Source organism: Equus caballus, chromosome 28 (assembly GCF_041296265.1).
Source record: "Equus caballus isolate H_3958 breed thoroughbred chromosome 28, TB-T2T, whole genome shotgun sequence".
Classification (NCBI taxonomy): Eukaryota; Metazoa; Chordata; class Mammalia; order Perissodactyla; family Equidae; genus Equus; species Equus caballus.
Window position 1 is genome coordinate 29,208,231 of NC_091711.1, and position 27,729 is coordinate 29,235,959.

At 35.5% G+C, this 27,729-nt stretch overlaps 1 protein-coding gene and 1 pseudogene across 41 annotated transcripts in view; one reads left to right on the top strand and one right to left on the bottom strand.

Moving 5' to 3' along the window:
- Positions 1–27,729, bottom strand: part of ANKS1B (ankyrin repeat and sterile alpha motif domain containing 1B) — a 1,028,420-nt gene that overhangs the window by 573,904 nt on the left and 426,787 nt on the right. For all 41 annotated transcript variants that reach the window (XR_011433608.1, XR_011433612.1, XR_011433607.1 and 38 more), the window contains one exon: positions 8,086–8,266. Coding sequence is in view for 30 of the 41 variants with exons in the window: in XM_070254099.1 (XP_070110200.1) it covers positions 8,086–8,266 (181 nt within the window). In the remaining 11 variants the exon portion in view is untranslated. The remainder of the gene's footprint in view (positions 1–8,085; positions 8,267–27,729) is intronic.
- LOC138921258 (glyceraldehyde-3-phosphate dehydrogenase pseudogene) lies at positions 21,424–22,258 on the top strand (annotated as a pseudogene).

The window sequence follows — 27,729 nt, forward strand, 5'->3', positions numbered from 1 at the left end:
AATATATTTATTTTATGCTGCCCAAATAAACCAATAGCCTCATTTCAACTAATTTCACTCAAAATAAGTTCCCACCCAATTGTATGCATTAACTTTACCACATTACTTCAATAGCTATCTATTTTCATATTTTTAAGTATTGAAAAATAGTCAACTTTTCTTTTTTTGTCAAGCATCTACTAACCTATATCTGCCTTCTGTGTGATGTGCAATGTACGCAGAAAGGCACTAGAGAATAGGCACATGATAGAGAGGGGAAACAGCAAAAAGGAAAGAACAGGAGAGGCATTTCGTGATTGATCAAAAACTAAGACTATGTTCTACTATTACACATGTATGGCATTTGATATAAAAATGCTTTCCTTTTGGTTACCTAAAATCCTGGTCTACTTAAAGTACTGAATTTAACAATCAACAATTCCAATAATTTGTCTAATGTACACTTTTAAGAAAATAAACTTCAAAGATATGATTATGTGCTGTTCTCACCAACCCTTAACTTCCTCCTTATCAGCCTACCCAGAATCTCAGCTTAGAGCTTAAAGGTCACCTCAGCAGCCTGGCATTGGCCTTCATGCCAGGTGGAGGCCAAAGACTCCCTCAGCGTCCTGCGGCCTGTGTCCTGTGACCGCTGGAATAACATTGCCTCAGCCTTAGGAGGTCTATTTCCAGTCTGCGTGAGCTAATTAAAAGGAAGGCCTTCTTTTGCCTTTCTGGCGATCCCCGAGCAGCGTGAAAGGTCCATGCCACCTTCTCTGTTCTAATTTCAGTTCTCCTCTTATGTTTCTTCTCCCTTGCAGAAAAGCATCCTATGCTGTTATGCACTTAAAAGCTTTTGTTTTTGTTATTTTTTCCCCTTTGGGAAGAAGCACTTTTCCACTTTACTCTTTTTAGATTCCCCCCTCCCATCACTTTTCTCCAGCAGGAGGTGATGGTTTGAAACTACTTACAAAACTGTAGATAATTAGTTACCCAGGGTATTTAACTTCCTTAGCTGGTGCTCAAAGGTGCTAGCCCACAAAATCCTTCATATACATAGAACTTTCTGAAAACAACTTTCCATAAAAAGCAAGTGTCTTTTATTACTGGTGGTTCTCAGCTTCTTTCCCCCCAGTAATTCACAACACACCAGTCCAGGACATTTTCATTAAGAAACTCAGAACTCATTGCAGCCTGAGACACTGTTTCTCAATCTTTTAAAACTGATATTCTTTACTTTTGATAAACATAAAATTACTACATAGCTTCTTCCCACCCTTCCTTACCCCACTGAAATAAATCACTTTCTCAACTATCTACCCAGCCTATCCACTTGGATATTCAATAGTGCTTCAAGTTAAAATGTCCAAACTGAGCTTCCACATCTCAATTAATATCAACTCCATCCTTCCAAAGGTCAAAACAGCCAGAAATCCTTGAGTCACATCTTTTGGTCTCTTTCATTTTCTCATACCGTACATCTAATACATCCAAAAAATATGTTGCCTCTACCTTTAAAATAGATCCGGAATTTTACCACCTTTCACCACCTCTATTTGAAAAACAAAATGTTACCTGAGGAAAAAAACACATTGGCAACCATTAGGGGTACCCAAAAGACGGAAATACCTCATTAGATGGGCTCTCAGTTCATTGAAAAGTTCCATATAAGGAGAGATATAAGTCAATCAAGAGTAGAGAGAGCCCCTGAGGAAGTGGTCCTGAACAGAACACCACTCTCAAGGGCCCTTGGCAGCCAGGGGACAATGTGACAGGTCTTGGCACCTCAAGGAAGAGTGCAAGAAAGTACAGAAGAGGCAAGTTTGTGTAAAGTTCATCTGTACCATAATTTACTAAATAGATGGAAAGTTTAAATATTATGAATGGAGATCAACATAGAAATAAATGTGGCTCTTTTATCAAATATTTCTTCTAAAAATTGTTCTGATTTAACTATAGTATGGGAGGCTATTTTGTGTGGAGAGAGGTTAACTCAGCTGCTCACTCCCACGGTCTTAAGACCATATAATTACCAATAATTATAATTGTTCCTGGTTTCATGTGCATGCCCCTCTCTGAATCCACCTCCTATCATTCCAGTCCGCTTCTCTAATACCTTGACTCCAGCAATCCTTTGACCCTACTGGAATCTCCAATCCAATGATCATATTGATTTTTCACTATTACTTGCTCCCTTGCTGTCCTCTTTCTCCTATTTCTCCATCTTAAATCCTATGGTCAGACATTACTCTCATTCTCTTGTATTCATATTTCCCTGCCCTTTCATCACTTCAATATCACCATTTGGAAAAATCAGAACCTATGTAAAATTCAACTCTCCGAATGCTCTGCATCTGTTCCCCTCCACCTGAACTGGGCTGGAGAAAAACACAGAACCACATTAGCTAATCTAAGTTCATGAATATGAACCTCAAAATGGACCCTTAATGCTGCCAGGCAATCGCACCATACCTCACTTCTCTATTCACTGTCTCTTTCTCCCAAACAACTCTTTCTTTCCCTCTTCTCTGTCTTCAACCTCCACATCTCCTCCTCCATCTTTGTTCTCAACTGATGCCGCTTTCTACTTAACCGAGAAAATGGAAACTTTCAGGACAGCTCTTCCACAGATTCTCACCACATGGATCTCTGTCTAGCATTTGTACCCACACAGGAAACATCTTGCCTGTTTCCCATGCTCCTGTCTAAAGCCAGTCTCTCCTCGTGGTTAATAGAATCTGTTCTCTCTTTCTCCTCCTTCATCATAACTTTATAATTCTCCTTGGAAGAAATTTCTTGAAAAGGTAGTTTATATTTGCTCTCTCCAAATCCTTGCCTCCCATTCTCTCTTAAACCCACCATGTTGGGTTTTTTCCTCATCAATTTCAACCAAATTGCTCTTGTCAAGGACAGCAGCAACCTCCATATTGTTGTATCCACTACTCAATCCTAACTCAGTCCTTGTCCGGCTCAACTTATCAGTTACATTTGACAGAGTTGGTCACTCCCTCCTTCTTAATAACTTTCTTCATCTGAATTCAGAACACAACACTCACCAGAAGATTTCCTCCTACCTCACAGATTGTTCCTTCTCAGTCTCCTTTGCTGGTATTGCTTTTTATCTCCTCTTACATCTAGCTCAGTTTTTTTTTGTTTTTTTTTTTAAAGATTTTATTTTTCCTTTTTCTCCCCAAAGCCCCCCGGTACATAGTTGTATATTCTTCGTTGTGGGTCCTTCTAGTTGTGGCATGTGGGACGCTGCCTCAGCGTGGTTTGATGAGCAGTGCCATGTCCGCGCCCAGGATTCGAACCAACGAAACACTGGGCCACCTGCAGGGGAGCGCGCGAACTTAACCACTCGGCCACGGGGCCAGCCCCCATCTAGCTCAGTTTTTATCCTCTATCTACACTCACTCCATCTTCATCTATATAGTGATGATGTTCACATTTGTATCTTCCGCCCGATCTTCAGCTACCTACTTGCCACATCTATTCAGATACCTAACAGGCATCTCAAACCAAATTCCTGATATTTCTCCACGTTCACCAAATCTGCTCTTCTGACAACCCTTCACATGTCAGATGATAGTAAATCCATTCTGACAGTTGCCATTTTACTCAATTTTTTGCTCATATACTACTTCCACTCCACCATAAAATTATATTATATATACCTTAAAAATATGTCTAACATCCATCCATTTCTCTATGCCTCCACTGTTTCACCTTTGATCTGCACTGTCTTCATCTCTCATCTTACTGCAGTGGTCTTCCAGCTTCCACCTTTGTTCTCCTTCTCCAGTCCATTCTCAACACAATCAGAATAATCTTCTAAAATAGAGGTTAGATCATGTAACTCTTCTTCTGAAAGACCTAAATTGACTCTTCATTTCACTCTGAGTAAAAGCCAAAGTCCTTAAAATGGCCTATTAGGTCCTACATGATCTAGCTGCCCTCCTTCTTCTTACTTACAAATTTCCCATATTTCAGGGCATGGCAGTCTGATTTGAGTCATCTGGTTAAACCAGGAACTTTAGAGATTTCCTTGAACTTTTCTCCCTCACTGTTGCATATCCAATCAGTTACCATAACCTGTTGATTACTCTTTACCTTGTATCTCTTAAATCCATTTACATTTTTCCATTGCTCATGGCACTGTTTCTCTCCACCTCCAATTTCACCTCACCCCAAATCTATCTACTGCATATTAATATTAGCGTGATCTTTCTGGTTAAATGCAAACCCATTCATATCATTCCCAAGTCTGTAAACTCCAAAGGTCTTCCCCTTTAATCACCTTTTACTTTTCCTGCTTTTTCTCCCCAAATCCCCCCAGTACATAGTTGTATATTTTACTTGTGGGTCCTTCAGGTTGTGGCACGTGGGACGCTGCCTCAGCATGGCCTAATGAGCAGTGCCGTGTCGCACCCAGGATCCGAACTGGTGAAACCCTGGGCCACTGAAGCAGAGCACGCAAACTTAACCAACTTGGCCACAGGACCAGCCCCTGATCACCTTTTTTGATGATTCATAAATTGATACTTGGATTATATCATACAGTGCTTATGAGTGGTAAGGTTTAATTACAATTCAGAATACTTTTGAAATGGCCTTCTATGCTATAATAAATTCACTAGGTCACTTATTTAAATTGTTTTGCAGCATTTTCATTTTTGAGGGTGTATTAATCTTTGTTCTATTCAATGACATTCTGCCAAGATTAATTTTTTGTGCATGTATTCATTTATAAAATGAACTGTACATTTATCTGTTAATTTAGATTATACTTTTAACTCAAGAAAAGGTCAGCTACCTTTGACACAAGTATAGACCTATAGTAGGCTCTTTCTATCTTAAAAGTGTTATAGATCTTAAGTAATAAAATTAAATAAGAAAAATAATAAAATTAAATAATAATTATGATAATATTAAAGAAGAATATTAGTTTTCATAGTTTACATTCACATAAATATGCACATTCACATAAATAAGCTCATTCATTACAACTACCTAAAGACTAGACATTATTTCCCCTTTCAGAGGAGAAAATTGGAGATCAGAGAAGTCAAGTTATTTGATGGAAAATATCTAGCAAATCTGTGACAGAAGTGACTCTGGAACTCACTCTCTTTCAATAATGGGGTAGTGCCTGCATATGTGGGTTCTTAAATACAAAGTATAATGAACTATCTATGTGTAAGATAATGAAACGTTACTTTCTCAAGTAGATAAATGCTCACCTTAAAAGTTTTACGTGTAAAATTAAAAGTTTTATTTCTTAATGTAAACAAACCAGCATTGTCCTTACATTATTACTAAATATCAGTCTGTTCTAAAATGTTTGATGTAACATGGAGGTGACATATTACATTAGGAAACCATAGTAACATGCTATTTGAAACCATTACAACCATTAAAAGGTTAGATTTTGATTCTGTTCAAATGTCAGACCTCAAAATATCAATTTTGTAAAGTGTGGAAAATTGCAATTTCTCCACACATTTTGGATGGTGTCACTGAAATCCTGGCAGCAGTAAAATGTGTGTGTTCTTTTCTTCTCTCTCTGGCAGCCAGAGTGGAGAGAGAGCACTCGAGATTTGGGACTAGACCCATAACTTCTCTTACTTTTAATCTAAAAACAAGTAAGCAACATTTCTATCTACCTCAAAGGATTGTTGAAAAACTTTTTAAAATTAATCATCAAAAAACACTTTGTGCACTAACTAAAATAAAGCTAAGAAAGATTTTCCAAAGGCAAGTATCAGAGTACTTGTAATTCCTCCCATTTTAGGATTTTAAATCTGAAACTAGTCATTCAAATAAGCATTAACTGAGTAACAATTATATGCCCAAAATCCTTTCCGGGGTCCACATACCACTTTTATTTACAAATCATATCCCATCCCTCCTCTCTTGTAGAATGGCATCTGGTGCATGGCAGACATGCAATAAATGCTCATGCTCGCTGAATGATGCCAGCCTTCGTTAACACCATAATGACTACTACTACTAGTTACTAACATTTGTTGAGCACTATGTGCCAGATACAGTGCAAATCACTTTACATGCAAAACCGCACAACAGAGTAAGTTAATCTAATTAATTAATTGTTAATTTAATTCTTTAGATAAGAAAACTATAGCATAAAGAGGTTAAGTCTCATAGCATAAGAAGTTCAGTCTCATAGTTAGTAAATAAACTTAGGCAGCCTGACTCCAGTGCCTATGATGTGTTAGGGACCCATCCACTCTAGCTTACAATTCTAGAAAGAGGAGAGAAGACAATAAATAAGTAAACAAGTGAACAATGTAATTTCACATAGTAAATAAGGCTATGGAAAAAAGAAAACAGGATGCTTTGATAGAATTGCCCACAGCAAAATTGAAAAATGGTTAAGGACATGGACTCTACCACCAAGTTTGAATCCCAGCTGTCATTATGGACTGCAGTCTAGTTATTTATCCTCTTTCTACGTTTCCTTGTCTACAAATAATAATACTTAACTCATATGACAGTTATGAGTTTTAAATGAGTTAATATACATAAAATGCCTAATACTGTGTATGAAACATTGTGTTAAGTATTTGCTTAAATACTTATTGCTTATTAATATTTAAAATATTAAATTTAAGTATTAAATATTTAAGATTTTAAAAATTACATTAAATATTAAAAATACTTAAGCATTTGATTTAACACTTATTGCTTATTCTTATTGCTCTTTTTGCATCTTTGTCATTATAATCATCATAATATTTGGTGATTAATCTCACCTACTTGAGATAGGGTGATCTGGGAAGACGTCTATGAGGAAATGCATTGGAGCCAAAATCAAGACGACACCTAGCCACATGAAAATTTGAAGACAGAGATTTCAGGCAGCAGGAACCAAAGTATAAAAGCCCCAGGGCCAGAATGCCTAGCAAAGAAGGCCAGCATGGGCTAGGATGAGTTTGCTAAAGGTTAGGTTAAAGAGCTAATCAGGAGCCAGGTTATATTGAACTCATTGGCCATGGTAAGGAGTTGGATTTTATTCTAAGTTCAATGAGAAGCCATTGAGCATTTTAAGCATGATAATGATATACTTTGATTTACATTTTACAAATATCACTCTGGTTGCCATGAAAAGATTGGATTATAGCTTCCATAGAATATCAATCTCACCACTTCCTTTAATCATTGTTTTAAAAATAGTTTTTTTCCTAGGGGAAAATAATTCTCTGGCTATATTTTTGGAATGTCTGTATCAGTGCTCTTAAAAGTAGAGTCAGAATAAAGGACTTCAATAAGTACACATATATACATTCATATAGTCATACATACACACTCATTTTGAACAAAGATTACATGGAATACCCACACAGATAATACTTTATGGCTCTAAAATTCATATTAATGATATCTAGTGGATTTTAAAATCATATCTTTTTGAAGGAAAGTAGTAGAATAGTTTACTTACTTTAAATTAGTTATAAGGGGAAGAGATTCATGAGGTCCCACTTGTCATTTTCCTGTTCCTTGGCAAGTTACAATCTCCTTGCCCCCCAAAAAAGAAACCATTGCAAATTTGATTGGGTGGAACGAGGTATGTTTTGCTAGTAGGTATGGTTACATTCCTTAATATTCCCTTATCCCCAGACTTATTTCCTCACATCCCTCCTCCCCAAGTTCACCTTGGTTTGAGTAGATTGGGAGCCCACTTAGGCTACACTATCCAACCCAATCTTACCAGATAAACTTGACGCAGGTTCTCTAGCCTCAAAGCAACTATTAATGAAGTCATATATTGATGAGCTGATACCACTACATGAAGATAGGTAAATAGCAGTGGAAGAAGAGCATTTCTAGGTCTCTGATAATTTTACTACCATTACAGCATTAAATCATCATCTTTAACATCTAACACCTGAAAGGCCATTAATGCATTCAAAAAGAATATTATACCCACATTGTGACAAAAAATCATAAAGCTCTATACTGTCACACATGGAGGTGAACAAAAAACACAATGCAATTTGTACTAAGATTCCTCTTAATTCTTCTAATTCATAAAAGCTTTCATTTTAAAAGTTCAAGAGTATAGCTGCATAAAGTGAACGGCTTTACCTGTATGGCCAGTTCCCTCGTTCTTGACTTCTGTGGTTCCCACAGAAGAGGTGGGTGGACTAACAGGAGGGTTGGAAGTAAAGCTTGTACACCCTGTAGATGTGTTGATTTCAAAGTATTCTTGGTTGTGATTCATTCGATGAAAATCCAAAGAAGACACAATAGATGTCCGTTGTTTAGGCTAAAATAAATGAGCGTGATGAGAGTATTAATATGATCATGTTCATTTTCAGTCCAATCTCCCCATCAGTTTAACCTAAGTGATGATTTTTTCAGTTAAACTATCTGATTTTTATACTTAATATAATTGTGCATTTCAGAGAGACACAATAATCCCTTGATGAATTAAATAATGAAAAAATTGTTCATTGAAAAATATTATGGCATAGTTGATAAAATAATTTAGACTTTTTGTTAAATTTCCCCAGAAAACTGTAAAAATACAGTGCACAGAACTTCTCTTAATGATCAGTTCGGAAAGTTGCAATTTTAAGTCACCTTTCATTCAACTAACATTTATTAAGCATCTGGCATTTGCCAGGTCCTGAGGATTTAGAATCCAATAACAAAAGGGTCCTTACAATATTGAAGCATAATTAAGGTAGTTCCACTTTTTTTATTCTTTATATAGTCAAGGAATTGGTGGCATTAGATATTGTCCTCAAGAACCATATGCTGGAATTTTATCATCAGAATTAAGTAAAGTTATATAGAACATTTTCCAGGATCTAAGAATCTGCTTGGTATTTGAGGTGAACTTTGATTTTCTTTTTTAAAGATTTTAATTAATCCCCAAATAGCAAGAAAAGTCAATTTAAACATAAAAGTTAAAATCATGGAGTAACAGCAAATATAATCTATACCTTTTGTCAGTAATGGATTGTTCCCTATAGCAGTTTTCTGGGTTTTTTCCATAGTTTTAATTATATTCACTTTTTTTCCTGCCTAACAGAGCTTATAACATTGTCCTTTAGAAAAACTACAGTCTTTTTGGCTCTCATAATTATGCACATTTCCTAAGAATCAATACAAGTTTTCTTACTTTTTATTCTTCTTATCCATATTACTGAAATGTTAATAATGTCCTGTAATAAGTAAGAAGAGATTAACTGTAATCACCTTACAATAAAGTTTATTATACTTTACTTTCCCCAAAGTACAATAAACTTTTGGTTTACTAATGTTTTCACTGCCCTCAAACACTTGTTAATTACTGTATTCCACAGATTATTTTCCTGAAAAACATTCAAGTTACCCTGTCTCCTCCAGCTCATCATACTTTTTAAAGTAGATATCATTTAGCCTATTTCTAAAATAGACAATGATATTTAAAATGTCTGTATTTTACAGAGTTTTTTTAACATCAGGGGTGCAAGTTATCACAATATGCTTTATTCTTTCACCATTGCAATATTTTTATGAAAGAGGTTGAGAGGCATAAATATTATTATACAAGAAAGTGCAAGTCATTTATTATTATGACACATCAATTCAGTAATAGAATTCAAATTAGTACCCACAAAGGACTTAGTTGCTTTTGAAGTATGAAAGATTGAGGTTCAATATCAGGCTTGGTTTCTCATGAAATGTCTGTCCTTGGGGCTACTGAATCTCAATTTCACATTTGGTGTTCTTTCCACTAGATATATAACAGTAATTAAAAGGCATGAAATATGACACTGGCTCCAGTGGAAACACATTATGTTGGTTTTGTTTTATTGCATTGTGTTGTGTCTCACTTTGTATATACGCAATGGACCAAATTTATATAATATTCCTCCTTTTCTTCTAAATATTTCTTAAATACATGTTTCTGAACCTTGACAACCCAAAGTTCTAATTACATTAGAAACACAATTTGTTATGCAGTCATGAAAGCAAACAGGCTAATTTTTGCTACATTAATTCATTCTACAAATATTTGCTGAGAGACTAAATTGCAGATACCATGGTAAGCCCTGTGACAGATGTAGTTGCAAGATGGAAGGAAGGGTCATTCAATCCACATTGGGCTTTATGAGAATTTGAAATAAACCTCCTTTATTTTAAACCACTGAGATTCTGGGTGTGTCTGCTGTGGTAGCTAGCGCTATTTACCCTAACTAGCACAGAATGCAGTGACTCATAGAGGTTAAATGATTTACTTAAGATTATATAACTTTTATCAGAAGGGCTTAGATTAGAAGGAAGGTGCATGTGTTCACATCTAGAAACAAATTTATAGTGCCTCAAAACACAAAAAACGGAGGGAGGATTAAAAAGAGATATCTATGTGGAGAAATGAACTAACAGAAATGGGAGAAAAGAACAGAGAAGGTAGTGATATTAAAAATGGAGATAAAAGAGGATGGGTTTCATTGCTGTATCAGCAGTTGCTGGGCTGGCCAGGAGCACCAGGGTTGCAGGAGCAGGTGACCAAGAATCCCACCCAATAAGGTGGGAGATGGCGGGAGGTGGGATCATAGATGAGCCAAGGCTCCAAGCCCCAGCACATGCTCCATTTTCCCACAGACTTGGCTTATAAAACACAAATTCAGAGGTAAAAATCATTAAGAATTTTTGACAGATACCCAAGAGCACTAAACCCCAAGCATGGGGCCCTTCTGAGAGCAGAGTCCACTGAGACTGCCATCTAACATCCATGAAGCCAGCACCATCTTAATTATTACCTTAAAGGGACTCATGTGTGACTTTACTGGTGTCACATACTGGATGGTGTGCATTTCCTACCCTTATTTTGGATTCTCTTCATCAATCAGTACCTATTACCATAAGAATGTCTTTATGTTCTATAAAGATATAAATGAAACATAACATATTCTGATCCAACATTAAGAATTTCACTGCATTTCTGCAACCCAGATAGATATGATTAATGTATGAATAAAATGAGAACACATTATTCCTGACGAGGATGAGATTTAGTTAACGTGTATATTTACTTCCAAATTTTCTCTGGATTGGAATCTAAGTTTAAAATATCCACTTTTATGTTTCTTTCTCTGTTATTTTCAAATTATTTAAACTAATGGACATTTTTTAAATCCACTTACTTGGATTTAAGTGGATTTTAAATTATCTGAATTCACTTACTTTAATTATAAAGGGACCTCATCAACCTCTTAATAAAATGTCAAATAGGACTAGAGGGACACTCTGGTGTCAGTACAAAGAAAAAATGGTGCTAGCAAAAGTCAATGCTGATATTAAATTATCCAAGCAAAATCAAGGTTAAAAACGAGTTCCCAGAGAAGATGGCTGAATGTAGAAGATTAGCAAGTGACATCAATAGAAATATGTGAAGATGACAGACTTTCCAGACGCTGGCCCATTGAGAAATTATATGAAAGCAATGTCTTGTAAAGTCATTGGTAATGAAATTAGATGTCTTCTTAAATACTTTCAAAAAAGGGGATGAAGTGGGGTGATGAAAATGGGAAGCTAGACCAGTACTATTTTCTTTTAGAAATTTAATCAACCTGGAATATTGCATTTTTCACCAAAATGATAACCTACTGTCCCAATACCATCATTTCTTCACTGATTTGAAATGCCACCTTTACCATATACTAAATTTCCAAATGTAGACTGGGTTTACATGTCTCTACTACATTCCCATTGATCTACTTGTCTATTCCTGTGCTGATACCATACTCTCTTAATCACTGTTGTGGCTTCTCCTACTACTGCTAGAGCTCCTAGTAAATGGATATTGGCTCTCTGATCCTCCTAGTTTTATATTCCGAGAGTATTCTACAATTTGATGTTCTAAAGCACTTTCAATAATTTGTTCAAAAAATACTACTGACTATCAGCCATGTGTCAGACAGAGTTCTAGGCTCTGGGGATACAGCAGTGAACAAATAAGATAAGGGATGACATTTTTAGGCACTTTATTATGACTTTAGGAGTGATGATCCTATTTTTAATTTTCAAAAACTTTTCTTGTTTTCCATGTATTCCATTCTAAAAATAGCGTGATCTTAATTTTATGAATTCAATAACATTTCAAATCTTTCTAAGGATACTGATTATGATCTTTTTCTGTCATTAATTCTGTTTTCTCAGAAGTCCTTGACTTTGTGCATTGGCCTTGGTTCCTCTCTTTTTGGTTGTTAATTTTCCTCAAATATCTGGTGTTCTTGGTTATCCATTTTTGACTGTCTAAAACACTGCCCTATTTCTCTCTCCTGCCCCAATTCCCACTAGTTGCTTCAGCAGACTCTTCATCTTACTTAGATAATCATTACCATATGGTAGGAAATCAACAAAGTTAATTGCTCCATATAAGATCCTGAGTTTCTTTAATCGCCCTGACCAAGTCCATACCTTTTTTTTTATCTTTCAGAAGTTACCAAATGCCTGTGATAGAACCACTCGCGCTTTTCATCACTGCTATGGACTTGTTATTTTTATATGCATTTTACCATTTTAACTGCATGTAAGGAGGGAGAACATGTAAACAGCTGGGATCAGTTCACCATCTTGAATTACAATCCTCATATTTCTCTGTCTTGATCACTTTTAAAACAGTACAGAAAAGGGATTTGAAGCAGTCCAGACAACTCAGTGGGGGTAGATATTATTGAACTTTTAATTAAAGATGTCATGCAAATTGAGAACAATTTATATTTTCTTTCTTTTCGGTAAAAGGAAAAAAAACACTTTAAAATGGGGTACAGTTTTTTGTCATAAATATAGAGTTAATAAGATTAAGATTTGTTCTAAATATGTAGAACTTCTGGGCTTCAGGTAAGCAAAATACCATTCCTCTGCTATAGATTATGGCCAAATATAGATTGAAAAAAATGTATTACTACCACGAGGGAGTTAAAGTGGGTGTGAGTAAATATGAAGTACTTAAGAGGAGTACACACTCTTCTAGGAACTGGAGATATGTTATCTCATTTAAGCCTATAACATTGGTATTAAAAGTAGCTCTTACTCTTTCCATTTTACAGTGAACTTGAGATTTAGAGATAGTCTCACAGTTAACAACTGGGAGAGCTGAAATTAAAACATAGGTCTACAGAATTTCAAACTGATTGCATTCTTCCCTCTAGAACACCACACTATAGACAAAGCAAAAAGAAGTAAACATGAAGTTACAGGTAGAACCAACAGCCTAAGAGCTCTTGATTTTCTCATCTTTATACCAATGAGCAATTTTCCTACTCTTCCGTCTATTGACAGTATTGGCTTTTTTAAAAAAAAATTGTGATTTTAAAGGGTATTAAAGAAAATACAAGTGGGTGGGAAATAGGAACAAATAGAACCCCATTCTTCAGTGTATTAAACTCTTACAGTCATCAGATGTCTTATTAAAATAAAGGCAGACATTTTTTTAAATCTTTATATTTTCTGCTTTCATCTCTTCATTTCATTTTTATATAGAGCTATTTGGCTATGGATTAACATATATACTCATCTTCTATTAAAAGAGACAGATTATAAAACTATTAGTATATTCCTAGTATTTAACATATAGAAGCATGAATATAAAGTTTTAAAATGGAAAATGTATAATACATGTTTCTTCACATGAGTTAGTTTCTTCACACAAGTTATTCAAACCTGAATTGGAAAGACTACATATAGCCATGAGAGGGTCATAAAAGCTTTGGTTTTATTTGATAAAAGTATTATGTAGCTCTGGATTCAATGTAGATATTGAAGAAGTGGAGAAGAGCCTCTTGACCTCCAAACCATGAGGTTTGTTCTTATAAAAGCTTTTTCCAGCATTAAAATAGTCATGACTATCTTTCAAAAATTATTTTTTGAATTAGGCATTTCAAATATTTATGCAAATATTTGAAACATAATATTTCAAAGATGCTCAAGTCAAATTCAAATGTGTCCAAAATTAAAAATAAGACCAGTTTTATTTCCCACATTTAGGTTCTATTTTAAAAAAATAATTTTAAATGACTTGTTTCAGTTTAAGAACAGCAGGAAGTAATTATGCAATGGATTATAGAAGATATATTCTGAGCAGCCAAAATAGGAAATTCACTTCACTGTGTGGGTGAAAGAAAGAAATTTTTACAAATAAAAGTGCACGTTGCTTTTTTTTCTACAACTCAATTTTTTTAATTAAATTTTTTATCTTGAGATAATTGTAGATCCACAAGTAGTTATAAGAAATAGCGCAGAGAAATCTCATATGTCCATTTCCTAGTTTTTCCAATGGTAACATCTTGAAAAACTATAGTACATCACAACCAGGATACTGACATTGATACAGCTGAGAAAACAATTCCATCCCACAAGGATCCTTCCTGTTGCGCTTTTATAGCCACACCTTCTCTCCTGCTCCCACCTCCTCCTTAACTCCTGGCGATCACGAATCTGTTCTCTATTACTATAGTTTTGTCATGTCAAGAATGTTTTACAAACAAAATCATAAAATACGTAACCTTTTGGGATTGGCTTTTCTCACTCAACATAATACTCTGGAGATTCACCGAAGCTGTTGTGTGTATCAATAGCTTGTTCCTTTTTATGCTGGGTAGTATTCAATGGTACGGATATACCACAGTTTGTTTAACTATTCATCCACTGAAGGACATCTGGGTTGTTTCTAGTTTTCAGCTATTATGACTAGTGCTGCTAAACTATTCCTGTACAGGTTTTTAAGTGAATATAAGTTTTCACTTAGCTGGGATAAATTCCCAGGAGTGCAAATGCTGGGTGGTATGGTAATAAAGTGCTTAATATTTTAAGAAACTGCCAGAGGCCAGCCCTGTGGCATATTGGTTAAGTTTGGCACACTGCTTCAGCAGCCTGGGTTTATGGGCTTGAAGCCTGGGTACAGACTTATACGACTTGTCAGCCATGCTGTGGCAGCAATCCACGTATAAAGTAGAGGAAGTTTGGCACAGATGTTAGCTCAGGGCTAATCTTCCTCAGCGAAAAAAAAAAGAGAGAGAGAGAGAGAAACTGCCAGACTATTTTCCAGAGTCACTGTGCTATTTCTCATTTCTACCAGCAATGTATGAGCTTCTCTGTATCCTTGCCATCATTTGGTGTTGTCACTATTTTTTATTTTAGCCATTCTGATAGGTGTGTAGTGACATCTCATTGTGGTTTTAATCTGCATTCCTCTAATTGTTAATAGTGTTGAACATCCTTCCATGTGCTTATTTTCCATGTGTATATCCTCTGCAGTGAAATGTCTCTTGATGTTTTTTGCCCATTTTCTAATTGGATTGTTTGGTTTTGTACTGTTGAGTTTTGAGCATTCTTTATACGTTCCAGACTCTCGTCCTTCATCAGGTACGAGGTTTACAAATATTTTCTCCAGTCTCTACTTGTCTCTTCATCTCTTAACAGAAGTTTTCACAGAACGAACAATTTTTAATTTTGATGAAACACAATTTATCAATTTTTCCTTTTATGGATCATGTTTTTGGTGTCAAGTATAATAACTCTTTGCCTAGTTCTAGATCCGGAAGATTTTCTCCTATGTTTTTTTCTAAAAGTTTTCTAGTTTTACATATTACATTTTAGTCAGTTATCCATTTGAGTTAATTTTTGTATAAGGTATGAGACTTAGGCCAAGTTTCAGTTTTTTGCCTACGTATGTCCAATTACTCCAGCACCATTTGTTGAAAAAGTTATCTTTCCTCCATTGAATTGCTTTTGCATCATTGTCAAATACCAGTTGGGTATATTTGTGTGGGTCTATTTCTGGGTTCTCTCTTCTGTTCCACTTGTCTATGTGTCTATCCCTCCACTAATAATATCACACAGCTTTCAGTACTGTAACTATAAAATAAATCTTGAAATTGGGTAGACTAATTCCTCCAAGTTTATTCTTCTCCTCCAAAATTTCCATTATCCTAGTTCCTTTACATTTCCATGTAAATTCTAGCATAGTCTTGTATATATCTTTGAAAAATCTGCTAGGATTTTGCTAGGAATTACATTAAACTTGTATATCAATTTGGGGAGAATTTACATCTTTACTATATTGAGTCTTCTAATTCATGAAAACTGTCTTTCCGCTTATTTAGATTTTTTATTTCTTTCATTAGTATTTTGTACTTTTCAGTGTACAAATCCTGTATGTGTTTTGTTAGATATACATCTAAGTGTTTCTTTTCTTTTTTTGTGCGTGATTATAAATGGTATTGTATTTTTAATTTCGATGTCTACATATTCATTGCGAGTTCATAGAAATAAAATTTATTTTTCATGTTTATTTTGCATCCTGTGATCTTGCTGAATTCACTTATCAGTTGTAGGAGGTATTTTGTAGACTCCTTGGGATTTCCTACACAGGCAATTTATGTCAGCTGCAAATAGGAACAGTTTTATTTCTTCCTTTCCAACCTGTATGCTTTTTATTTCCTTTTATTTTTTTAATTGCATAGGCTAGAACTCCCAGCACTATTTGAATAACAGTGGTGAGCAGAGTGGACATCTTCATCTTGTTCCCAATCTTAGAAGGAAAGCATTCAAATTTTCACCATTAAGCACAATGTCAGCTGTAGATTCTTTTGTAGATGCTCTTTATCTAGTTGAGGAAGTTGTCTCCTACTTCTATTTTTCTGAGAGGTTTTTTTTAAAAAATCATAAATGGACCTTGAATTTTGTTGAATGCTTTTCCGGCTTCAATTAATATGATTATGTGATTTTTCTTCTTTATTAATTTTCAAAAATTGATCCAGTCTTATATCTCTGGAATAAACTCTAGTTGGTCATGGTATATAATTCTTTGTATATATTGTTGAATTCTATTTACTAATATTGTGTTAAGGAATTTTGTCTCTATATCCATGAAGGATATTGCTCTGTAGTTTTTGCTTTTTGTGTTGCTGGGGGGTTTTGTTTGTTTTTGCTTTTTTGTACTGTCTGGTTTTGGTATCAGGGGAATACTGGCTTCATAAAATGAATTAGGAAATTCCTCTTCTGTTTCAGGAAAAGATTGTTTAGAATTGGAATTAATCCTTCTTGAGATGCTTGTTATAATTCTCCAAACCACGTGGGCTCAGAGATTTCTTTTTTGAAAGATTTTTAAATTATGAATTTAATTTCCTTAATAGTTATAAGACTATTCACATTCTTTTTTACATTGAGTGAATTGTAGTAGTTTGTATTTTAAGAAGAATTGGTTCATTTAAGCTAAGTTGTCAAATTTATGTGGGTAGAGTGGTTTGTAATATTCCTTTATTAACCTTTTGATGTGTACAAAGTGTGCAGTGATATTCCCTGTTTCATTCCTGATATTGGTAATTTGTGTCTTTCTCTGTTTTATTCAGTTTCAGTTTAAGAACAGCAGGAAGCAGTTATAAAATGATTTACAGAAGATATGTTCTGAGCAGCCAAAATAGGAAGCACATATCAATTTGTGTGCGAAGGAAGGAAATTCTTTACAGATAAAGGTGCAGTGTGCATTGCTCTTTAATCTATCAAAAGTCATTCTGCTTTCTAATTCTTAAATTACATCATTATTTTACTAATAATAGGTCTCACTAAGTACATGCTGTGTCAGGCAACTTACATATATTCTTTTCAAGTAAATATCACAACAACTCTTCAAAAGTGAATATTATTACCACATTTTACAGATGGGGAAATTGAGATTTTTCAAAGGATGCTCCGTGACTTTCAAATCTAGCACTCCCAACGCTTCAAAGCAATGCATACACTTTCCATCGCACCAGGCTGCCTTTTCTTTATAATTGCCCAAATGTTTTCCTAGATAATAAAAATAATGGTGCTTTTTTGTTTGTTTGGTAAGTAAGAAAACGATAGTTTCAATAGCCATTTTCCCCAGGGTATTTGTAAGGGCAATTGTCATGAGGGTTATCACCAAGAAGTAAATAAAGAGTAGACAGAAGAAAGAAGTTAAGGTTTAAACCAGAAAGATGTGACAAGTACTTATGCAGGTAGATTTAATAGGATATGAAGTTTTAAGAATAAGTACATAGAAAGTCCCTTAGAATTAAACATCATCAGTGTCATAGGAATTGACTTCACAGGACAATAGAGATTTTTTTAAATGAAGTATTCAAATTAATTTTAGCTAGTAATTCCAACTCTTTTTTCTACTAAGTATTTTTCTAAAACATTTGTCAAAATGCACATTAATAAAAGTTTTTCTTTTCTCCCTGTCCCATCTCTGGCAAAGGAATATTCAAAAGGCTGATAGCAAGGGATATAAGGATATAAAGCAAATGTTAAAAAAAAAATGCTATAAACTGAGTAATCTATCTTTAAATAATCAAGAATCGGCATGATTTATATATAAACTTTGCTCAGATTTCCCTTAAAGAAAGAAAATCATTAAGTTCTGAAACAGTCTCTAACTGTGAAATCCCTTCCTTCATCTTTAAATCAATGAGCAAACTCTCAATTCATTAGCATCCTAAATTCAAATCACCTGTATGTTTTCTACTAGTTCCTACCGGCAAAACTTACTGACACTTGTTTGCAAGACAGAATGGGATTTGGAGCAAGATAGAAATGGATTAAAATCCTAGTGCTAGTATTTAAAGTTCAGTATTTGCATCTATAAATGGGAATAATATAACCTGCTGTGTAGAATTATTTTCTGAATTAATTGAGATATTATTTTCTGGATTAATTGAGATATTGTAAATGAAGCATTAGGATAATGCTGACTTCAGAGCAAAGGATAGAGAAATATTTATTTTCTTCTCTTACTGCGAGATTCAGCATCGATGGGGCCTGACTGAAAGAAGACATTGATGAGTTAAATCACAACACAGCCCTCTTAGTAACTGGCAGAATCACCAAATTAAACAGAGAAGACAGTGGGAGAACTCTCACTGATACATTCTAATATGCAGAGCTGAGAGCTGAAGGGAAAGGGGGATAAGCAGGTTAGAAAGAAAATGTAGCACATCGACTTATTTTACCAGTATTTAAAAGAGCTTCCCTGGAATCATAGCGACTGCTTTAAGCAGAAAGCTGTTGTGGTGGGGGTCTCCAGAGGGAAATAACCTCTCTAAACTGCCACCTGATTCTGATTTGGAGAAGTGAGGGCTCAAGACAATGATGGACCATGTTGCTGGCAAGAAAGAAAAGAAGGTGTGCTCCAAGTAATCTCTATTACTCCATCACGGATACGGAGTTTTAGAAAGCATGGCATTAGAAAGTCCAGGAGTTTCTGTGGTGACTTTATCAAGCAAAAATTTAGGAGGTTGTTAGGAGTTTGAATAGCATGCACCGGACAGCAGCTTTGGAGAAAGAAGTCAGTCATCAGATACATTTTGAACTCAAACAAAACATAAAGTAGGATATAAATGTTCTCTGGTGCAGTGGCTCACCAAACACAGAGAAGAATCAGCAGAAAATAATTTCTCTGCTGGGACTGCTCATGCTTGGCTGTGTCATCTTCTCCACTTACCAGATTAAAGAGGAATAACCAGTAGTAAGCAATATTAACTAAAGGACAGACATAGTTCCTTCCCTCATAAACCTCTATTCTAGTGTAAAAGATAGATGTGGAGAAGTGAAAAGTGATATGAAGAAGTAGAGGGTGTTAGGAAGACATTTAATGATGAATCTAACCTAACTTGGGGTGTGAAGAAAGACTTCTCCAAGGCAGTGACATTTCAGCTGCTACCTGAAGGAGGTGTAGAAATTAGCTAAGCGAACGCAGCGTGAGTGGCATTGAAATGAAGTGTCCAAGTCAGAGGGAACATCATATGCCATGATCCTGAGGCAGGAAAAAAAATAGAGACAGCACATGTATGGAACAATAAGGTGGTTGGTGTGTTTGGAAGACAAAAGGCGGGGAGGGGGTGCAGAGTAAGTGTGGGTACCTCTTTCTAGAAGTTCGTGAAGTGAAAGAACATCAGTATAACTTCAGAGCTAAGGGAGACATTTCTGTGATGGCATTGACTTGAGGATGTTGAAAGACTGATGGAAAAGAGATGATAAACAGAGAGATGTCAGAGGCAGCCCTGATGGCTTAGTGGTTAAAGTTCAGCACACTCTTTTTTGGCAGCCCAGGTTCAGTTCCTGGGCAGAGAACCACACCACTCTTCTGTCAGTAGCCATGCCATGGCAGTGGCTCACACAGAAGAGCTAGAAAGACTTATAACTGGGGCTTTGGGGAGGGAAAAAAAAGAGCAGGAGGAAGATTGGCAACAGATGTTAGCTTAGGGAGAATCTTTCCCAGCAGAAAAAAAAAAAAAATGACGTCTTAAAAAAAAAGAGAGAGATGTTAAAGAGACAGGAACCAAAAGGAATTGAGAGAGCAAATTTCCTGAGGGGTGGAACTTTGAAAATACGTGGGAAGTTTGGTTTTAGAGAGGTAGAAGGATACTTCCATTTTAATAGCATAGAGGAGGAAACAATGGGTTCAGGGAGGTTTTACAATTTTTTTGGCAAAATGTTGAGGTAATTTCTGATTGATGACTTTCAATTTCTCTGTGAGGTGAGGGCAAAGTCATTTGTCACAGGCCAGAAGGAAAATTGGGCATCTGAGAGAGTAGAACTTAAAAGTCACTGGGAAAGTTAGTTTGCAGGCCAACTGGAGAAATTTAGGTCTGCTGAGTAGTGCTAAGGCCCAACTGAGACTGGGAACCATGAATTTATCATGTTAAATTAATATTATGAATTGATTTATTTCTCTATATAAGTATTTTTTCTATTTTATATGGAAATGACTTGTTTACTCTTGCATTTTATTTACTGATTTTGTATATATACATATATATGTATAGATAACAAATATTGCTTTTGTATTTATTTCAGTGCAATATTATAAGCAGGGAAATAAGGTTTGTTGTTACTACTATATGTTTATTATGGGTTTTGTACTTTATCAACATAAAAAATCCTGTTCATTCCTAATGCTTTTTATCTAGAATTCTACTTTGTCTGTTTTAAATATTTTTGACAACTGCACTTTGTTTTGCACAGAGATAAATACTTTTTTCACATTAAGTTTTTAGAATTTTTCTTTCACTTTTAAAAATGTGTCATTTGCAAACATCTTACAGTTAGAGGTTGCATTTTGATGCAAGAATCTTTTTTCAAAATGGGATTAACTCATTTACATTTACTATGATAACTGCCCTGTTTAATCTTACTTCTGTCATCATATTTTATAATCTTTATTTTTGTTTTTGCTTTTTTGCTATTTATTTTCATTTTCTTTCTCTTCCTTTTCCTTCCTCTCGCCTTCTCTCCTTTCCTTCCCTCCTCTTTTTCTTCTTTCTTTCCTAAATGATTTCAATATCCTAATTGTTGTGCCATTAGTAGTAGTTGTCAATTTCCCCATGTCACCAAACATTGTCTTATCTTAAGGATTATTTGGGAAATATATTGGAACCTATAAATCTATAATGTGCCATAGATATCGTCACCCCCTGTGACCCCTTTATTGACTTCATTTACATGGTCTCCATTTTCCAGTATGATTCCCCCACAGAAGTAGAAGGGCATGATCAAGGCTGAGAACCAAAAGTGTGTGTTAAATGGGAAGCCCATCCCCATCTTTCAGAAACAATATTCCAACAACAGCAAATAGGATAATGCTTGTGCTGAATGTGTGGTGGTATTCACTGGTATCTTCAACACCCTAGAGAAGACTGAGGTTCACCTAAAGAATAGAGCAAAAAGGGTCATCATTGCTGCCCCTCTTCAGATGTTTGTGATTATAATGAACCGTGAGAACTGTGATAACTCCCTCAAGATTGATAGCGGTGCTTTCTGTGCCACCAACTGCTTTTCCCACCTGCCCTGCCAAGGTCATCCATAACAACTTCAGCACTGTGGAGGGACCAATGACCACAGTCCATGCAATCACTGCCTATAGAAGCCTGTGGATGGCAAACTGTGGTATGATGGCCATGGTGATGCCCAGAATGTTATCACTGCCTCTCCTGACTGCTGACACTGCCAAGGCTGTAGGTAAGCTGATCCCTGAGCTAAAAGTCCTTTGGCATGGCCTTCCAGGTCCCCACAGTCAACATGTTTGTCATGGATCTGACCTGAAGAAAGTTGCCAAATATGATAACATCAAGAAAGCGGTGAGGCAGATGTAAGAGGGACCCATTAAAGGACATCCTGGAGTGACACTAAAGACCAAGTTGTCTCCTGTGGCGTTAATAATGATTTCTTCTCTTTTGCCTCAGATGCTGGGGCTAACATTGACCTCAAAGACCACTTTTTAAGCTTTTTCCAGGTATGACAATGAATCTGGCCTCAAAAACCATGTGACTCCTGGGCTCCCAATCTCAGCAAAAGCACCAGAGGAAGAGAGACCTTCAGCTGCAGTGGAGTCTTTCCTCATTTTTATTTCTCAGTTCAGTGAAAATTTCCCATCCCTGATACAGTTTCTATCCAAAGCTCCCTGAAAAAGGAAAGGGATTTGGAAAGTATCTATCATCAGTTCCATGCACTATAGACTGTATTTTCTAGCAAGGAAAACAAATGAAAGAATATTTCTTTGCTGACTTAAGATGAGAATGTTCCAGTGAATTAATCAATCATGGATACACAAGCAGGCATTAAAAATTATATCATATGAGAATATTTCATATTATGAGGAAATCTGAGAATATATTCTTCAGGTAGAAAAACAAGTTAAATCAATATATTTATGTGGAAAAAATCTAATTGTTAATGATAATTATAACTGAGGGGTGATTTTTTCATTACACATTTCTGAGTATAAGTATTCTTTCCGTTATATCACACTGTATATTTTTAGTTGCAGGTTCTTCATCAGACAACACCAATTTTCAGGGATTGTTTCTCTAGTTAAGATAAGATTTTCATGAAATATTTCTCCTCTAATTTTATGACTATTGCTTGATTTTGGTAGAGTTCTCTTGTCAGAAGAGTTTTAAAATGTGGGCAACAGAATGAGTAAGGAAATTGGAGTCATCAGATGTCCTGGCAATATGTATATATACATACTCACACGCATATATATTCCAAAATAAATTAATGCTGAAGGCAAAACAAAATAGATTAAATGAATAAAAAATTCCAATTTTTAAAGAACTCAAACCTTCAAATTCAGTGTCAAGTGAAAAGAGGGATAACAATAAACTACTCTTAGTTTTTAGGGTGGGAGTGGGAGATGTAGCTCATTCTTAAAAATTCATGAAGTATCATGAGAAACTTTCCAGTACACAGGAGAGGTTAATTCAGGAAAAAAGAATCATAGTGAGAGTAGAGAGTAGAGGCACAGGCATTAAATTAAGTTTTAAACTGTTCAAAGGAATCTTTAAGGGGTTATTGTCACATTTAGAGTTTTTGCATTTATTCACATCTTTAAACTTTTTCTTGAAGACTAATATCCTCAAGCTCACGAAACTTATTTCTGACTATTTCTTTAGTCATTCTTTAAACAAAATTTGTAGAGTACCTTTCCTTTGTAGGAATGAGGAGACAATGTGGGCATTGTATTCACTGTTTACGGATGTCAGAGAAGGCATCCTTGAGAAAAATAATGTCTACGTGAAGTCCTGAAGGATGAATAAAAGGTAGCCAGACCAAGGAGTAGGAAATGGAGAATGGACAAGTTTGAAGGAGAAATGTTGACATATGTTTAGAAGGAGAATGCTGCTTCGGAGGAAATAAAATGAGTCTAGAGTTGGGATGGGGTGTGTATGTACAGAGAAGAGGAGAGGAGAGAGGCAAAGGATGTTACTCTAGAAATGGACAGGAGCCTGGTCATAAAAGCCTAGTAAGTTTGATGGCTTTAAGTTTGATGAAGCAATAGTGATCAAACCTGCTTTAAGGGTTTTAAAGCCAGGTTGTGAATGAACAGTTTTGGGAAAATGGTATAGCACTTAGAGAAACAATCTAGGTTTTACATTTCCTATTTGATTGGAATAAATTTTTTCTCCTGTTCAGGTAGCAGAAGCAGATTTGGACAACACACACACACACACACACACACACAAAGAATAAGGAAATGGTTAAATTGCCCCTTTTATACACATACACACATATATATGACAAATTTGCAAATAATCAATATATGAAGACTCTATTTTATAGTTAACAAATTAATATTTTTAAAGTTAACATATATGTTAACTTTATGTTTATATATGTCAACTTTAATCATCATATGATTAAATTAGTTTTTAAAAAATTAATCTCCTAAATATTCTATCTTCCATTCAAACATAAAATTTTTTGCTATTAAAATAGTGCTGCCAGGGCCGGCCTGGTGGTGTGGTTAAGTTCACTCACTCCACTTTGGCTGCCCATGGGTTGCTGGTTCAGATCCTACGTGTGGACCTACACACCACTCTTCAAGCCATGCTGTGGCAGCATCCCACATACAAAATAGAGGAATATTGGCAACAGATGTTTCCTCAAGGCCAAACCTCCTCACCGAAAAAGAAGGTGCTACAATAAGTACATTTTACAGATTTTTTTCCTCTTTCTGAGCACTTCATTGGTATGAATGAGAAATTACTAGACTAAAAATAGTATAAATATGTTTTATTTTTATTCACATTACCACAAAAATTTATAGAAACATTTCCACCACCAGTACATGGGAATGCCTATATCACCACGCCTTTACCAAACATTGACCATGAGGATTTTTATTAAAAAAAAGTTTTCACCACTTCTTAAGCTAAAATGTTACAATTTTATTTTGAATTTCTTTTATATGCTTAAACATTTCTCCTTTAGTTTATTAGATATTCATATTTTTCTTTGTTGAATCTTCTATTCATACTCTTTTCCTTTTTTTTCATGGACATATTAGTCTTCTTTGTGGTCTTACAGAGAGTGCTTTGCATATTAGCGTACTCAGAGTTCTACTGCTTATTATAAACATCTGTAGCTCATTTGTTACTTTCCTTCTATTTTAATCGGGATTTTTTGATGCAGTATAGCTTTTAGCTTTTATGCAGTCAATGTTATTTATCTTTTCCTTTGGAAATACTTTCACAGCTTTTATGTTAAGTAAATGCTAGTGTCTCTAAGATTAAGTTTGAAACATTGACAGCCAGTGTCTCTACCATTTCAATCATTTTGATAGTTAATAGAGAAATGACTGCTGAGCTAATCATTTGTAACTGTTCTGAGAGAAAGGAGAAACAAGAAGAATAAGGACGAGAAGATAAGAAAATATCTCTTTTGGAGTTGTTATTAATCACTGTCAATATTTTCTTAGAGTACATTGCCTGAAGTTTGTTTATATAATCTAACTTGTTTAAAATAGTCTTTCCTCTCATATGTTTTCACTAACCTAATGATCATCTTAATTTATCTCATGTATAATTTCAATTATTATGTAGATATCCATTTGTGTTGCTATCTTTGTAGCATTTTTTATGGAATCCAATGGAAGATGCAAGACAGTTTTAGAGTGTTTTTCTGATATTCAAGAACTATTTGAGAGAAAAATAATCTTAATTAAAAAGCAATATGGTTTAGTACTTGACTCAATTCAATTTAGGATTTACGGCTGGCTGTCTTATACAACTTTCCTAAGAAGTCCTGTCAAATTACATCGGTTATACCTATGTCCACTCTGCAAATAGTTATTGCCAAGCTCTTTGCTAAACACTAAGAATCAAAGAAGAGGAATTTCACAAACTAGTGGGAGATCACTTGCAATAGCTGCTTTTATAAAAAGTAGTGGAATTAATATGTTTTCCATAAATTTTTCCCATTATAAGACTTATATAAAAATATTATGGAAGTACACACATAATGCTTAAAGGAGCATAGTGGAAGAGCTAGAAACCCTTTCATCTAACTATCTACTTGACATCTAGAAGGTATCTCAAACTTTACATAACCAAACTAGACCTTTGACCTTTGCTCTCCAAGCATAGCAACACCAAAACAAAACAAACACACAAAAAACTCTGGATTTTCACCTATAAGTCACCATTTCAGTAACTGGCACAATGATTTTCACAGTGGCTCAAGCCATAAACCTAGGTGTGCTTGATTCATATCCTATGAATTTGCCCCCTAAATGCAATTCAGCAGTAAATATTACGGATTTTGCTTTGAAAATGTATCTCAAACCTCCACTTCTCTCTACTTCCACTGCACCACCCTGATCCAAGCAACTCTCTCCTGGACAACTACAACAACTTCTAATTGTTTCCCCTGCTTCCACTTGCTGTCCAGAAGGTATTCTCTAGCCAGAGTGACCCTTTAAAAATGTAAATCAAATCATGTCACATCCTTGCTAAAGCCTTTCAATGACCTCTCGTCATAATTGGAGTAAAATCTACAGTTCTTACAATGACCTATTTGCCTTTCCATCTTCCTCAGCCTCATCTCAGATGACATTCCCCTAACCCACATGCCTTTTATCTATTCTTCTATTACAAATTCTTATCATCATCAGGGCCTTTGTATTTCTATGTCATTTCCCTGGAACATTCTCCCCCTGACTTTTTGAATGTCTAGCTGTTTTTCTTTATATGTTCCAACTCAAATAACACCGTCAGAGAGGCCTTCTCTAATCTAAAGTACCGGCTACTCTTCCAACATCTGTTTTATTCTAAGTTAATTCATAGCATTTATCACAATATGAAATTATATTATTTATTGTTTATTTGATCACTGTATATCTACCTCCTCTGGAATATAAGTTCTTTGAGGGAAGGGTTCTTTTTTCTCTTACTCACTATTATTTTTCTGTACCTAGCATGAAGCCCGGTATATAGAACACACTCAACAAATATGAGTGAAATGGATGAATGGATAAGGACATCTCACTGGAGATGGAGTGAGAGAGTGTTATGCTGTGTGATGCTGGGATCCTATCGTGAAGGAAAAATAGATATTAACCAGGAAAAGAAAGAGGAAAATGCATTCTGGATTGTATCACAAAGTATGAGAGAACAAATTTCCTTTGGAGAGTTGCAAGAGTTTAATATGATTGCATATTGAGGATGGTGGTCGTAAGGAGGAGTCCAGTGCCAGAACATAAGTGGAATTTTGTGCCTTTCTGAGGAGCTTGGATGTTACCCTGAAGGTAATGAGAAGCTTGGAAGGATTTTATAAAGGTGAATAACATGATCAGGTTGACAGTATAAGATCACTCTCCATCCAGCAGGAAAAGTCTGGTATTGGGGCACAGAGCCCAAGCAAGGTGAGGAGGATATCCTCACAGAAGAGAAGCCTTCCATGGGTGTCACACACCTGGCAGAGTTTGGAGGGTGTCTGCAAGTGAAAGGCAGCTGGAGTGGAGAGTCAAAGCGCTGTCAGGGTAAGGAGGGGATCCACTAAGAGTCAGCCTGATGTGGGGAGGCAGAGCACACAGAAGGAGGAGGAGGGTAAACCGAGTGGTGCATGTCACGCTCTGAGCAGGGTGAAGATAGTGTAAGGGTGGGCTGGCGTGGGGAGGAGAGCCCACATGGGATGAGGCAGGTGTCCATATATGGGAATGGCCCTAAATGGGTATTAGGGCCAGATAAAATAACTAAATACATTAAAGATAATGGAACTAGGTTTCTGACTATCAGAGAATAAATTATAAATATGGAATTAAATTCTGTGGTGTTTACATTGAAATCACATTATCACTATGGACTCATATTTTTCAATATATGTAGAAATGGATATAGAAATACTGATGTGTGTGCATATATATACTTGTATATACACACCCATTCCCACATACATACATACGTATACATACTGTGCATACATCATCTA